Here is a 12,687-nt window from a genome sequence, read left to right as displayed (position 1 = left end):
TTCACGGGAACAGCTCGCCGTCGATGGTGTTACTGGAATTCCGTAAACGTCCACGTCGTCGACTATACGATTGATAAATAAATAGACGTGCATCAATCGACCCCCAGACAGTTGGATACGAACCCCGATCATGACCAATACCATCGTTGATTACTACATTCGGCAGGCGCAAACAGGTCGTGGAATCGGACCGTATTACCAGGGGCGGAGATATCAACGCGGACATGGGATCCTAGGATCGTTTTTTCCTTGGTTGTTTCGCGCCGTGAAACCACTTGTGATGTCCGGAGCCAAGACAATAGGACGTGAGGCGTTACGTACCGGAGCGAATATATTAGCGGATGTGGCTACGTCGGACGGAGCAGCTGTACGAGACATTGTGCGGAAACGTCTACACGAAAGCAAGACAAACCTGCTGACAAAAGCCGAAGCTAAATTAAAAAACATGACCGGTTCCGGTATAAATGCTAGGAAACGAAAACGTGTTGGTCAGTCGAAAGTCGGGTGCAAACGTGTGCGTGTCAGTACAGCAGGTAACGAGCGTCGTCGTCGGCGTAAGACACCCAAAGTAATAAAGAAGAAAAAGAAGACAACCACCCGTAGCAGCAAAAAGAAGAAGAAGAAGGTCACCACAGTAACCCAGCGTCAGCGTCGTCGTCGCCAACACGGACATAAGGATATATTTTCGCCGCCGTAATCACCTAGAGACAGAATGGAAGGTGTTGCATCGTCACTGGATATTTTCGAGGAGCCGTGTATTCAAACAGGCATTGTGGATAATTACATAGAGATTTGTCACCCTATAGCCTCGATAGAAAATCAAAATGTTATAGAATTTGTGAGTCAAGGAACGGACGAGTCCTACAGAGATCTGGCTACGACCAAACTATACTTAGACCTGATAATGACAAAACTGGACGGTACCCTATTGAAATACAACGACCTTACGACAAAACAGTGGGGAGTTGTGAACAATCTGGCACATTCGCTCTTCTGTCAGTGCTCCGTTTATCTGAACGACAAACTGGTTACCTTTTCGAGCACCAACTACCACTACAAGGCTTTTCTGGAGACGGTAATCGGCTACGGCGAGGATGCGGCGAAAACTCACCTCACATCCAGATGTTTCTACAAGGACACAAAAAATGAAGCGAATGCTGCTACAAACGAGGGTTTTGCAAAAAGACGAGAGTTGTTTCAGTGGGCAGATTCCTCCGCCACGGAGAGCACGGAACTCCAGAACCATGTGGAACTTAGCACCAACCTGCATGCGGATTTTTTCAAGCAAGAAAAGTACCTTCTGAACAACGTCGAGTTGAAGGTTGTGCTCACCAAAGCGAAAAACGAATTCACCATGTGGGGAGACACCCCAAATGCACCGGTAACAATAAAGATCAAGCGAGCAACGCTACACATTCCACATTTTAAACTACACCCAACCTACCTGTTGGCACACAGTAGAGCGCTAGAGAAGAGTAACGCAAAATATTTTTTCAAACGATCCGAGTTGAAAACCTACACCGTTCCGGCCGGAGGAAAATCCCTGACACTAAACAACATCACCAACGGAACAATTCCAACCTTTCTGATATTCACAATGGTTCCAAACAACGCCTTCGTGGGGAGCGGAGACACGAACCCGTTTTATTTGACACCCGAATCCTTGAACTACTTTGCATTGTACCTCAAGGACCAGCTGGTACAGACGGCGCCCCTGGAACCGAACTTTACATCCGGAAACTATGGAGGCATCACACGAGCATATGATACACTCTTCACAGGAACAAATATTTATCATGCAGACAAAGGGCACATGATCACCAGAGAAATGTTTACCAACGGTTACTTCATGTTATGTTACCAGTTGACACCCGATCAATGCGATGACCCGTCATGCAGAAGTTTACCAGATAAAGGGGAGGTACGCATCGAAGCGAGATTCAATTCACCCTTGACACGGTCCATGACGTGTTTGATATACCTCCTCTATAATACTTCGGTGGAGGTCACAAAAGAGAGGGGCGTCATTTACAACTACTCCGGATGAACACGTACGACATCCACAACGTACTCTCTGGAGATGCTGTGACCGGAGACGTTTTCCACGGTGTTTACCCGAGTGATATTCTTGCCGACGTGGTAGTTACAAAAAAACCAGCAGCCCTCGTTGCTAACACTCATCCGTCCACCAAAAACGGAGAACATTGGGTCGCCGTGTACATCGACAAGGAAGGGTACGGCAAATATTTCGACTCCTACGGAAACATTCCTATTCAGCCAGCCTTTGCCCGGTTCATGAATCGAAACTGCATATCGTGGGAGTACAATCCACGTCAGTATCAAGATTTGTTCAGTACCGTCTGCGGTCAATATTGCTGCGTATACCTACGTCACGAATGCATGCGAGTTCCCAAACGACCCTTTCACGTACACTTCACAAACGACCATGTCCGAAACGATCACATCGCGATTCAAATGTTTGGTGCGTATTTTTCGCATCCTCCTTCTACCACTACTCCCACCCCGACTAGCTGTACCATTAACCCTAATATACAATGTGTGCAATCATGCTGTAGACTCATCGATCGTTTCTCTTGTTCCTGTTGTTGCAGACATTAAGAAACTGAAGGCGGTACCTGTCACTGCTCACCTGGAGATCATCTTCCTGGACGACGACGACGACGACGACGACGACACCGAAGGCGACGGCAGCGGCGACGACAAACACCTCACAACAGCGACCATTCGACATAAGAAGAAGAAGAAGAAGAAGAAGAAGAAGACAAAGAAAACGCATCGCGGACGTCGATAATGGAAACAACGACGACGACTACGACGACGTTCCCGACTGACACCACGATCACCAACTCCACCAGCGGGCATTTGATTTGCCTACGGCAATCTCTAGAATATCTGTCTCCAACTAAAATTATAATTCTAGGGTACGAACTTGGCGGCGGCGACGGCGATACCAATGGACTAGAGAAGTGTTTCCCGGCGGTGCTGCTTCGTTTCTCAGAACGAGATGTACCCCTCTGTTGGACTCTCTTCCGGGACCTGCTGCTCAATATCAACTGGAACCAAATAATAACATTTTTCCAAACAGGTGACGGTTACACAAGAGTACTCCGCGACGGCGACGACCACGTGATGGTCGTCCATACAGACTATTTATTTTCAGAACGCATTCTTGTGTTTCTAGTGGGCGACCAACGACTTTGCTTGACACAAGATGAACTGAAACGATTTCTACGAGCACGACGCACGCTGGCAGCCTACATGTGTTACTACGAGGGGTTACACCCACAGGCTGCTGCGTACATGCGATACTGTGTCGCAAAACATAACGTCAGCCGTGATGATGTATCCCACCCACTCGTATGTCCTCGGATCGACCTTCTCAGTGCTGGGCTACTGCGCATCATTCGTGCGCACGTGGCCTCATGTCTTCAAACATAAATACCCAAAGTGAAATACCCACCCGACCAGTTATATTTGGGATCCTGTGACCGTCGCTGCTGCTGCTCGAAAGACCCTCGTCACCCACTACTACTACTACTACTACTACTACTACTAGTACCATCAACAATGGCCGCCGCCGTCGCCGTCGACCCCAGAGCAATTCTCTTCACCGTGGATGACGCCTTCGAGGTTTCCGTTGTTGGCGAAAAGGATGACACTAGGATCGTGTTCCGGAAGGATGGTTCCCGAATCAGTCTCGGCACGGACAAATATACAGAATTAACCAAATCAATGGGACTTCTTACAGACATTTTTCACGACCGTCGTCTAGATTGCAGCAAACGACGTATCGTAAAATGTGTACTTACACCCGACTTCAGCATCATCATTCAGGATTGTGCTCGCAACTTCACGGTAACCCTCCAGGATGGCGGCGAGATCCTGCTGCTGGACGCACGACAATGGGAGACCTTCATGCACATGTATCATCCTATATTGAAGACCTACTACCGACACTGGCACGCCCAATGAAACCGGAGACTACCAGAACTACTACTACTACTACTACTACTACTACTACTACTACTAACATCACTATATGTATTCTCTAGTATATGAAGCTTGTACGTACTAACACTACAAACAAAGAAAAAATAAATAGTTTAATACACATTTATTACGTTTTTTTCATTTCACATGTATATTTTTTGTAGAACCGCAATACGTGCACGGCACAGAACGCAACAATCCGTGGTCTTCACGGCACACGATGCACACACCAGAAAATGACCACACGGTAGGTAAGCTATCTGTCTCTGATGCACATAACAGATGACACAGTGTTGATTGTCCTCCATGTTCACATTCACCGCAGGGGCGATAACGGCCGTTGCGTCCAACTCTTTCTCCTCCTCCTCCTCTTCTTCCCCATCCACGTCCGAGGAATCGGCTGCTGCTGCTGCTGCTGCTCCCGATGTTGCTGCTCCAGAGATACCTTTATAGAGTTTTGTAGCTGGAGGTTGCTCCGCGTCTGCGACGGCGCCGTCGACGACCGTGGACGTCGCCGCAGACAGACCGTCTGCGATCATCAGACGAAGGTAGATGCACTGAGGGTACCATTTTCTGTGTTCTATCCATGGATTTTCGCCCCGCTGCCATTGATACAGACGTAGTCCACAGTAGTAGCATCGAACCACGTCCCCGAATCCACTGTAGAAGAATCCGGCGTCCGCCATTTCCTCCGGTCGAATGGTTATCGACTCGGGCCAAAGTGGACTGTATGTCGACAGGCGACCCTGGTAATCGGCGTAAGTCGGAAACATCGGGTACCTCCTGTTGATGCACACGGAATTTGGATCGGCACTTCCGAGCCTACGTTGCAGTTCGGTACCCAGCGGAGACGTGGAGACAGCGGCGGCGGCGTCCATACCATACACTCTCGTGAAACTCACTACTACTACTACTACTACTACTACTGTTAGCCCAGCACGTCGTCGTCCTCCTGCTCCTCCTCGAAGGCGGCGGTCGTCCGGAAACGAAGGGGGCCCCCGCACAATGCCAGGCATGGCCGCAGGCCATGCTTGGCCTTGTCACACACACACACACACACACACACACACACACACACACACACACACACACACACACACACACACACACACACACACACACACATCGGGTTTGTGTCCTATGAAACATATCTATCTATCTATCTACCCGATAGGTTACTACTACTACTACTACTACTACAGTCTACTCTGATCAACCAAGTCCGAGCGGTGGCGGGATTCGAACCCTTCTCTAGGCTAATCGGGAATCGAACTATCTCCTTCTTCACAACACGTCATCTGGACCCGTTTTACGCTATAGTGTGCTTCTCGGTCAGCCAACTCCGAGCGGCGGCGGCGGCGGCGGCGGCGGCGGGATTCGAACCCTCCTCCTCCTCTAGGCTAATCGGGAATCGAACCATTTTGTCTCCACAGAGAATCGAACCCACCGCCCCCCGCCGGCGGGACCTCTTTTAGGCAACAGGATCCACCTTACGCTATAGTGTGCTTCTCGAATCCAAGCGGCGGCGGCGGGATTCGAACCCTCTAGGCTAATCGAACCATTTTCTTCTTATGTCTCCACAGAGTATCGAACCCGCCACCGCCGCCGGCGGGACCTCTTTTAGGCAACAGGATCCACCTTACGCTATAGTAGGCTTCTCGAATCCAAGCGGCGGCGGCGGCGGCGGGATTCGAACCCTCTAGGCTAATCGGGAATCGAACCATATACTTCTTCTTATGTCTCCACAGAGTATCGAACCCGCCGCCGCCGCCGTCGGTGGGACCTCTAGACAACAACAACACTATATCTTATCCGCCGCCGCCGCTATTCTGTCTCCCACGGTCGACGATAAATACAAAACATTACATGTAAGCATGCATACCGGACAAGTTAGGTGAGTGGTTTACGTGACAGACTTCGAATTCAAAGGTCGTAGGTTCGAATCCTCGTCCCGACAACCACACACCTAACTTGTTCTGTATTTTCGCAACCATTACTACATGTTTGTTCCACTTTTCCTCTCTGTCTCTCTTTTTCTTTTTTCGCTCGCCGCTACTCTCTACTCTGACCTTTTATGCTGACCCCATAACATATTACGTTACCATATGTAATCGACCGCATAACATATTACCTACACATATTCGAAACCTACATCAAGACAACTTTCAGTAATTCTCCTCTTAGGTACTTTCTCTACCCGATTCCACTGCTGCTGACCCACAATCACCGGTATTTATTCTGCAAAATATTTTCTTGTTAGCACAATCATACTACAGAACCATCATGGATACACGCTACTCTTCGTCGTCGTCGTCGTCGTCGTCCTCGTCGTCGCAGCTACCAAACACTATCGCTGGTGTAAGTATTCTTTTTCTATCACAACTTAATTTCATAGCAGAACCCCCGAACAACAACAACAACAACAACAAAATCTCGGTCAGTGATTTTTTATTCACCTATTGTTGTGTACAAACACATCATCATCGTACTCGACACCATCACCATTATTCTTATTTCATATCGTACTTAGCCGCAAGGTTTTTATCGACACCTACAAAATTTTCTTTACGAAAAAATTTGTACAAATCATAGCTGCTTCGTAGGGTCCAATGGGATTTTACAGGATCTTGTAGCACATTTTGAAAAAAAACATCGATCTCCGGACTTTCCTTCCGCATCTGCTGCATTGTTGTATACAGGGCGATCAATCCTTGTATCTCCTTTTCTATGCGCATGGCGTTCGCTTCTAATATCTGAAGAAATTCGTTCGTGTGCTCCCTCCGCACAATATATTGCAGATAGTACGACGTCTCGTTACTATCCTTGCTGTCTTGCTCGCAAGGCTCGCCTCGGTGTGTTTTCTTGCAGGGTAGGCAATACTCCCCTGGGAAATTTTGTGATCCTCCTCCTACTCTTGGTGATGGGCCCTGTGAATACAAAACAAATCACACTACTTCATCCAGCTCACACACACACACACACACACACACACACACACACACATACTTATGGTGTTTTGTTTTCTGTCCAGGTTCGAACCGTGGACACCTTACAGAGAGATACTATTGAGGTGGACGGACGTGTCATCTGGCAGTCGTCATGCGTATTGGAACGTCGTGCTGACATCATTTATTTGCCATTTGCAGCGACTCCTAGTGACGGGGTTCCTCTGAATCTACCACCACCACTACCTCCCCATTTACAACCTTCAGCGCCCCCACTTTCCCCTCCACAACCTCCATCACAACATCCTCCTCCTCCTCCTCCTCTATCACGGACCTCCACATTCGTCCCGCGGGCTAACATCCCCGCCGCAACCTCTACTATATCTCGTTCACCTCTTATGGCATTATATCCAACGGGAATAGCAGCGCATACAGCAGCGATCAAACAAGAGGACCCTTTACCATTGGTGTGCAAACGATCACCAACCTCTCCATAAGGTAAGTAACAAACTGTTTAGACATACAACACACACTCACCATACTATAGTCCGTACTTTGTTTATTCTTTGGCGAATAAATCTGATGCTAACAGTGACGGGGACGAGGTGCTCGACGAATCTTCCACGGTCACAATTGAATCTTCCTTTTTTTCGTCTTCTTCTTCTCCTCCTTCTTTCGTATTCTCTGAACTTTTCGTCGACACCACTTCTTCTTCTTCTGTCTCCTCTTTTCTTTCTGTCAATGAGGATAACATAGATGTTAATTTCACACGTTTATTCTCACTGCCAGGAAAAAATGAGGAGTACAAACCCTCTTTCGATTGAGCATGTTGGTCAAAAAAACTGCCGAACACACTATATATCGGTAAATATTTATCTTTTTCCACATAATGACACTCAACTAAATTCATATCATCCGGCATGTCCCCCATGAACATATCCCCTATTGTGTGTCTCGGTGTCAGACGACCATGAAACAGACTTAAATACCCCCACACCGCATTCCACCCATACAGAAATTCGTCGTGCGCAGCATCCATAGCTTCCTTTAAGAGCGACATTTTCCCCGTATCCAAAATAAAACAATTTTGGAAACCACCCACTCTTCCTATCGTATGCTCACCCACTTTACATCTAACAAACTCCTCCAAAGTAGCATATAGAGTACCTTTCGGCATACTTATATGCTCTAGATCTAATTTCATCGGATTACCTTTTCTAATTTCATATTGCGTCGTACATTTTTTTAACGACCACACTTCCTTCCCAAAATTCACCCTCTCCCTCTCCATACAAACACACTTTTGCCTGAAATTGTCTTCCGCAGCATGAATGTAGTACGGACCACTTAATTCCCCGGTCCGTAACATCTCGCGAATCACAGACTCATCATCAGTCACGAAACTAAAATGATTATACGCAGGTAATCTATTGTGGAGCATGAACGACTCGCACATACGAACTTTTTCATTTTCCACATTCGTTTCGAACCTACATTTATCGCTTGGTCCGTAAAACCATTTCGCCATCGAAAACGGATCGGCGTCATCGTGTTTACCCATTGTTATTAACATCTCCCCTTTACCACCAATCTCCACGTCCACACAAAAACGCCAATATAACATGTTGTTCGACATTTTGTTTGACCTAACACAATCAATCGAAACAAACAAACCTTCAATCCAACCTGTAACGATACAAAACGTTTATATTATTACCATACTCTAACGTACCACTCGAACCAAACACATTCTCCCCCCAATACCACATATTTACCTACTCGTTACTGCTAGAACCTGCTGCGGATGCAAACAAAATCACACCACACATCGGCTCTGTACTCTCAATATATACACTTACGCCAAGGACACATTACCCAAACAAGTACCGACAACACCACTTACGTATTCACGGAACGCACTCCCATCTACATCTTATGCTCACAACCTTGACAACATACCACGGACCGGACAACCTTGCCGCACCTACAGACATCGCACTCACCTTGACATTATCCCTCCGACGACGACAATTCAAACCACTTTTACTAACCCACATTCCCGAACGTCGCGCAACGCACTACAAAGCTGTACCGACAAACGCCTCCGGCTCCAGACTCGCCGGCCTTGCGAAACAAACATCTCACTCACCTTGTACATGTTCCCCCACTCTTAAACAACCACATTCCCGGCTGTATATACTCTAACACTCATTACCTATTCAGTTCACATTTTACTCGCCTTTCCTTCTCAATAACGAAAACACATTCCAGATTTATAACTTCGTCTTATTTATTCTTCTCTATCACTCGTTTCAGATACCGCCTGCCATCAGCACGGACCTTACCATCGTCTACACGAATCAGCAGCGCCAGGGAAACCGATGTAGCACATCACCAATAAACTATAACATCTACAGCAGCTTTGTATTTTTTCGCAACACCTACGTCAACGACACACACACACACACACACACACACACACACACACACACACACACACACACACACACACACACACACACACACACACACATGTTTTACTCATACCTTGTCGCCCGGATAGCTCAGGCGGTAGAGCATTAGGCTTTTAACTTAATGGTCCAGGGTTCGAATCCCTGTTCGGGCGAAAGCTTTTTTTTTCAAACAACGTCATCGCTTCTTATGCTCATCTACAAACTCCTACGCTTTCGGATACTTACGTAACCTCACGTACGATTGCGTCATACTCGCCTACACCCTCCCCCATCGTCCAAAGTTAAATATCTACCCTCATTTGCATAATTTCAAGGTAAACAACTTTTATAGCATATGATACAACTACTCCTATTACCTGTTGTATCAGTCATATGTAAATTTTGCACATGAACTCAAGAACTCATACCTCATTTGTCACCATGTTAAACATAGTATCATCCCCCAGCTATCACAATGAGTTGAGCAAATATCCCCCACTTCCACTTCAAGGGGTGCTCAACACCTTATATGCAATAGCTTCACGCAATATAAAGAGTGTTTCATAAAGTGCGCAGGTTTTATTGCTTGTCATTTTTTTTGTTTGAAGGTTGGCAACACTGTTCCTATCATTGTCGTTATCTTTTATCATTCCTATTATTAACTGACCAATTTTTTAAAATTTCCCCCCCCCCCCAGATGTTCAGGGAGTGGCCTGCTCTGGATGAACTGGGAACCGTGGATATGTGATTTCCCGTACTTTTCTATTGTTGTCGGGGTACCAGGAACAAACAACCGTTAAGCAAACAATGCATAGGTACCGCATAGTCGACAGTTTACGAACTGTCTCTGCATACCACTCCCCGTTTCTGTAATGTGTTTTCAAAATAACGACGCGTTGCTCGATTGTGAACCGTTCCATGGCAACTCAACTGAACATCTGAAAAAGAAAACAATTGCTCAGTTAATAACGGAATGATAAGAGATAACAAAAATGATAAGAACAATGTTGCCAACCTTCAAACAAAAAGACGGCAAGCGATTTAAAACCTGCGCACTTTATGAAACACTGTGTTTTCATGTGATAAATAACATTAGTAATTCAGCTATTGTAGTATTTTAATTTTGTGGACACCGACGAGGAATTATGACATTTTACTGAATAACGTAGGGTAATATAATTATTTTGTTCCATTTTCATATTATAATCGGGCGTTTTATAGCTGTTTGCCCTCACCCTTTGAAAATTACCAGGTACGCCTATGGTTTCCATAACCAATTCACGCAAGCTATATATGGATAAATTCACCTGGTACGTGCTTTAGGCCAAAGTTCAGTGTTTCTCAAGCGAAAGAAGTATCATATAAACATGAAGTAGAACAAAGAACAAAAAAATAAAAAGCATAGACCAGGCCCGTACCAAAGGGGGGGCAGGAGGGGCCATGCCCCCCCTGGAGCCATGAAAAATTTTAATTTCAACGTATAAAAACCACCAAATATTGCGTTGACAGTTTTTCAAATTTTGCATGAATTTCGATTTAGTTCTTACGCAAATGAATAGGTCGTTTCTGGACAGAGGCAGGCTCTAGAAGTCTGCAGTCTGCAATATTCGGCTATTTTAGTTCTATAACCATTTATACAAGGCTATCAGACGTTCCGATTTAGTCGGGACAGTCCATTCCTTTTACTTGCTATAAGGGAAGAAAGACTCTTGCGCCACTACAGACATTGTACTGGTTATGTAGGACTTCCTGTAGAATACTGTGCACATCTTTAAAATTGTCTGAACTTTTTATGAGTCAAAAACAGTTGTTTGACACTTGACAGATAGGAACCCCTTGATTATTGAATGGTTTCTTCTTGTACAGTGTCATTAATGTTTCACATAATTAGAATAGAGGGGAATTTTCTATACTCTTTACATTATGGAAGAAAAGATCCTCAATGACTGCAATACAAAACCAACCATATAAGGGCATTTAGCTTTCAACCAACATTGTCTGTGATCCCTTTTCGCCACCACTGAGCAGAAGGATAAAAAACTTTGCTTTCTTTATCCAACATCAGGGATTTTCTGCAACTGATGTCTATTCTGCCACTCAAATGGCTTAGGGTATTAATATTATGTAAATAGGAAAGTCCACTTCATAGCAGAATCGTTGCTAGATTTTTGGGGCAAGACATTGCCTGAAGTACTTTTAACATACGTATATTGTTATTTGTCTAAACACTCAAGAAATTAAGTACATTATTATTTACGAAATTCTATCAATCGGAATTTGTTTTACTGCAACGTTTCTTCTTTTCTACTGTAATTGTCTTGAACCTAAATACACAGTGGTGTGACCGTTCAACAGACAACTTTCACAGTGTGCAGATGACATCAAGGCCAAAAAATTCGATCCAACGAGCCGTTAAAAATGACATTTTCTATCCCACATGTATGCATCCCCATTTAATAGCTTCTTGGTTGCTACTGGCATTTATTTTATTATCGAATAAGATTCTAAAAGCGAAAATACGCCATAGAAACAATATTACGCCAGCAGACACACTCCCAGGGTGAAGTCACTTCACTGTCCCCTTCAGATAATTTATTTACAGGGTTTGCACTGACTCCAAAGTCCTGGACAACTGGAGGAGTCAGGAAAACAAAGCTAGGACTGAGGTCATTGGAGACAAATGATTTTTTTTTAAAAAAAAGCTTTCAAAACCTGGAAAATTCAGGGGAATTAAATTATTTTTGCTTGACGTTTCGTTTTCTCTTCCCAACAATCTTCCTTTTTGGCTAATATTGCTTATAAAAAGGTTCTTTCATTTATTTTCAAAAATGTTGAACAAACTTGCTACACATGATTAACTTACAAAGTTGAAGTGTAACTATTATTTTTTAGCATGTTAAATCATTACACAGTTATGTAAAATATCTGGAAAAGACAGGGACTTTGGAAAGTGGGTGTGAACCCTCAACTATCAACCCCACACACACATAGGACGGGTTATAGTTAAAGTGGTGCAAGTCACTTTCTTAAAAAGAAAAAAAGTCTGACTCACAGCACTTTGCTGATCAACACAACAGATGTTTCCTTTATCACTAGAACTTCAACTCTCATCTGTAGCCAGTTGAATGAATCTCTGACGTACTCCACGTTTTCTGTTCAGAGATTGACTTATATAGATCTGGTTCTTGTGTCAAAGTCTCTTCTTTTAGAAAGTAACTTACACCACTGTGAATTTAACCCGTCCATATGTTGCTTTTCATAGGCTATTTGAATTGTTT

General features: G+C 44.9%; 2 protein-coding genes and 1 non-coding gene across 3 annotated transcripts; 2 read left to right on the top strand and 1 right to left on the bottom strand.

Annotated features, from left to right (window-relative positions):
• Positions 1-712: 712 nt before the first annotated feature.
• Positions 713-2,047, top strand: LOC146004791 (uncharacterized protein F54H12.2-like). The gene has a single exon (XM_083143815.1). It carries the CDS (start codon positions 713-715, stop codon positions 2,045-2,047), a length of 1,335 nt encoding a protein of 444 aa, XP_082999941.1.
• A 2,107-nt stretch (positions 2,048-4,154) lies between these two features.
• On the bottom strand, positions 4,155-5,027 carry LOC146004790 (death-associated inhibitor of apoptosis 1-like). The gene has a single exon (XM_083143814.1). The coding sequence runs from the start codon at positions 5,025-5,027 to the stop codon at positions 4,155-4,157; it is 873 nt and encodes a 290-aa protein (XP_082999940.1).
• Positions 5,028-9,509: 4,482 nt separating this feature from the next.
• TRNAK-UUU (transfer RNA lysine (anticodon UUU)) lies at positions 9,510-9,582 on the top strand. Its single transcript has one exon. It is a non-coding gene; the product is annotated as a tRNA-Lys (tRNA).
• Positions 9,583-12,687: the final 3,105 nt, after the last annotated feature.

Source organism: Lepisma saccharinum, chromosome 22, assembly GCF_977018435.1.
Source record: "Lepisma saccharinum chromosome 22, izLepSacc3.1, whole genome shotgun sequence".
Classification (NCBI taxonomy): Eukaryota; Metazoa; Arthropoda; class Insecta; order Zygentoma; family Lepismatidae; genus Lepisma; species Lepisma saccharinum.
Note: the sequence above shows the minus strand (reverse complement) of the source record. Positions and strands in the feature narration are given on the sequence as shown.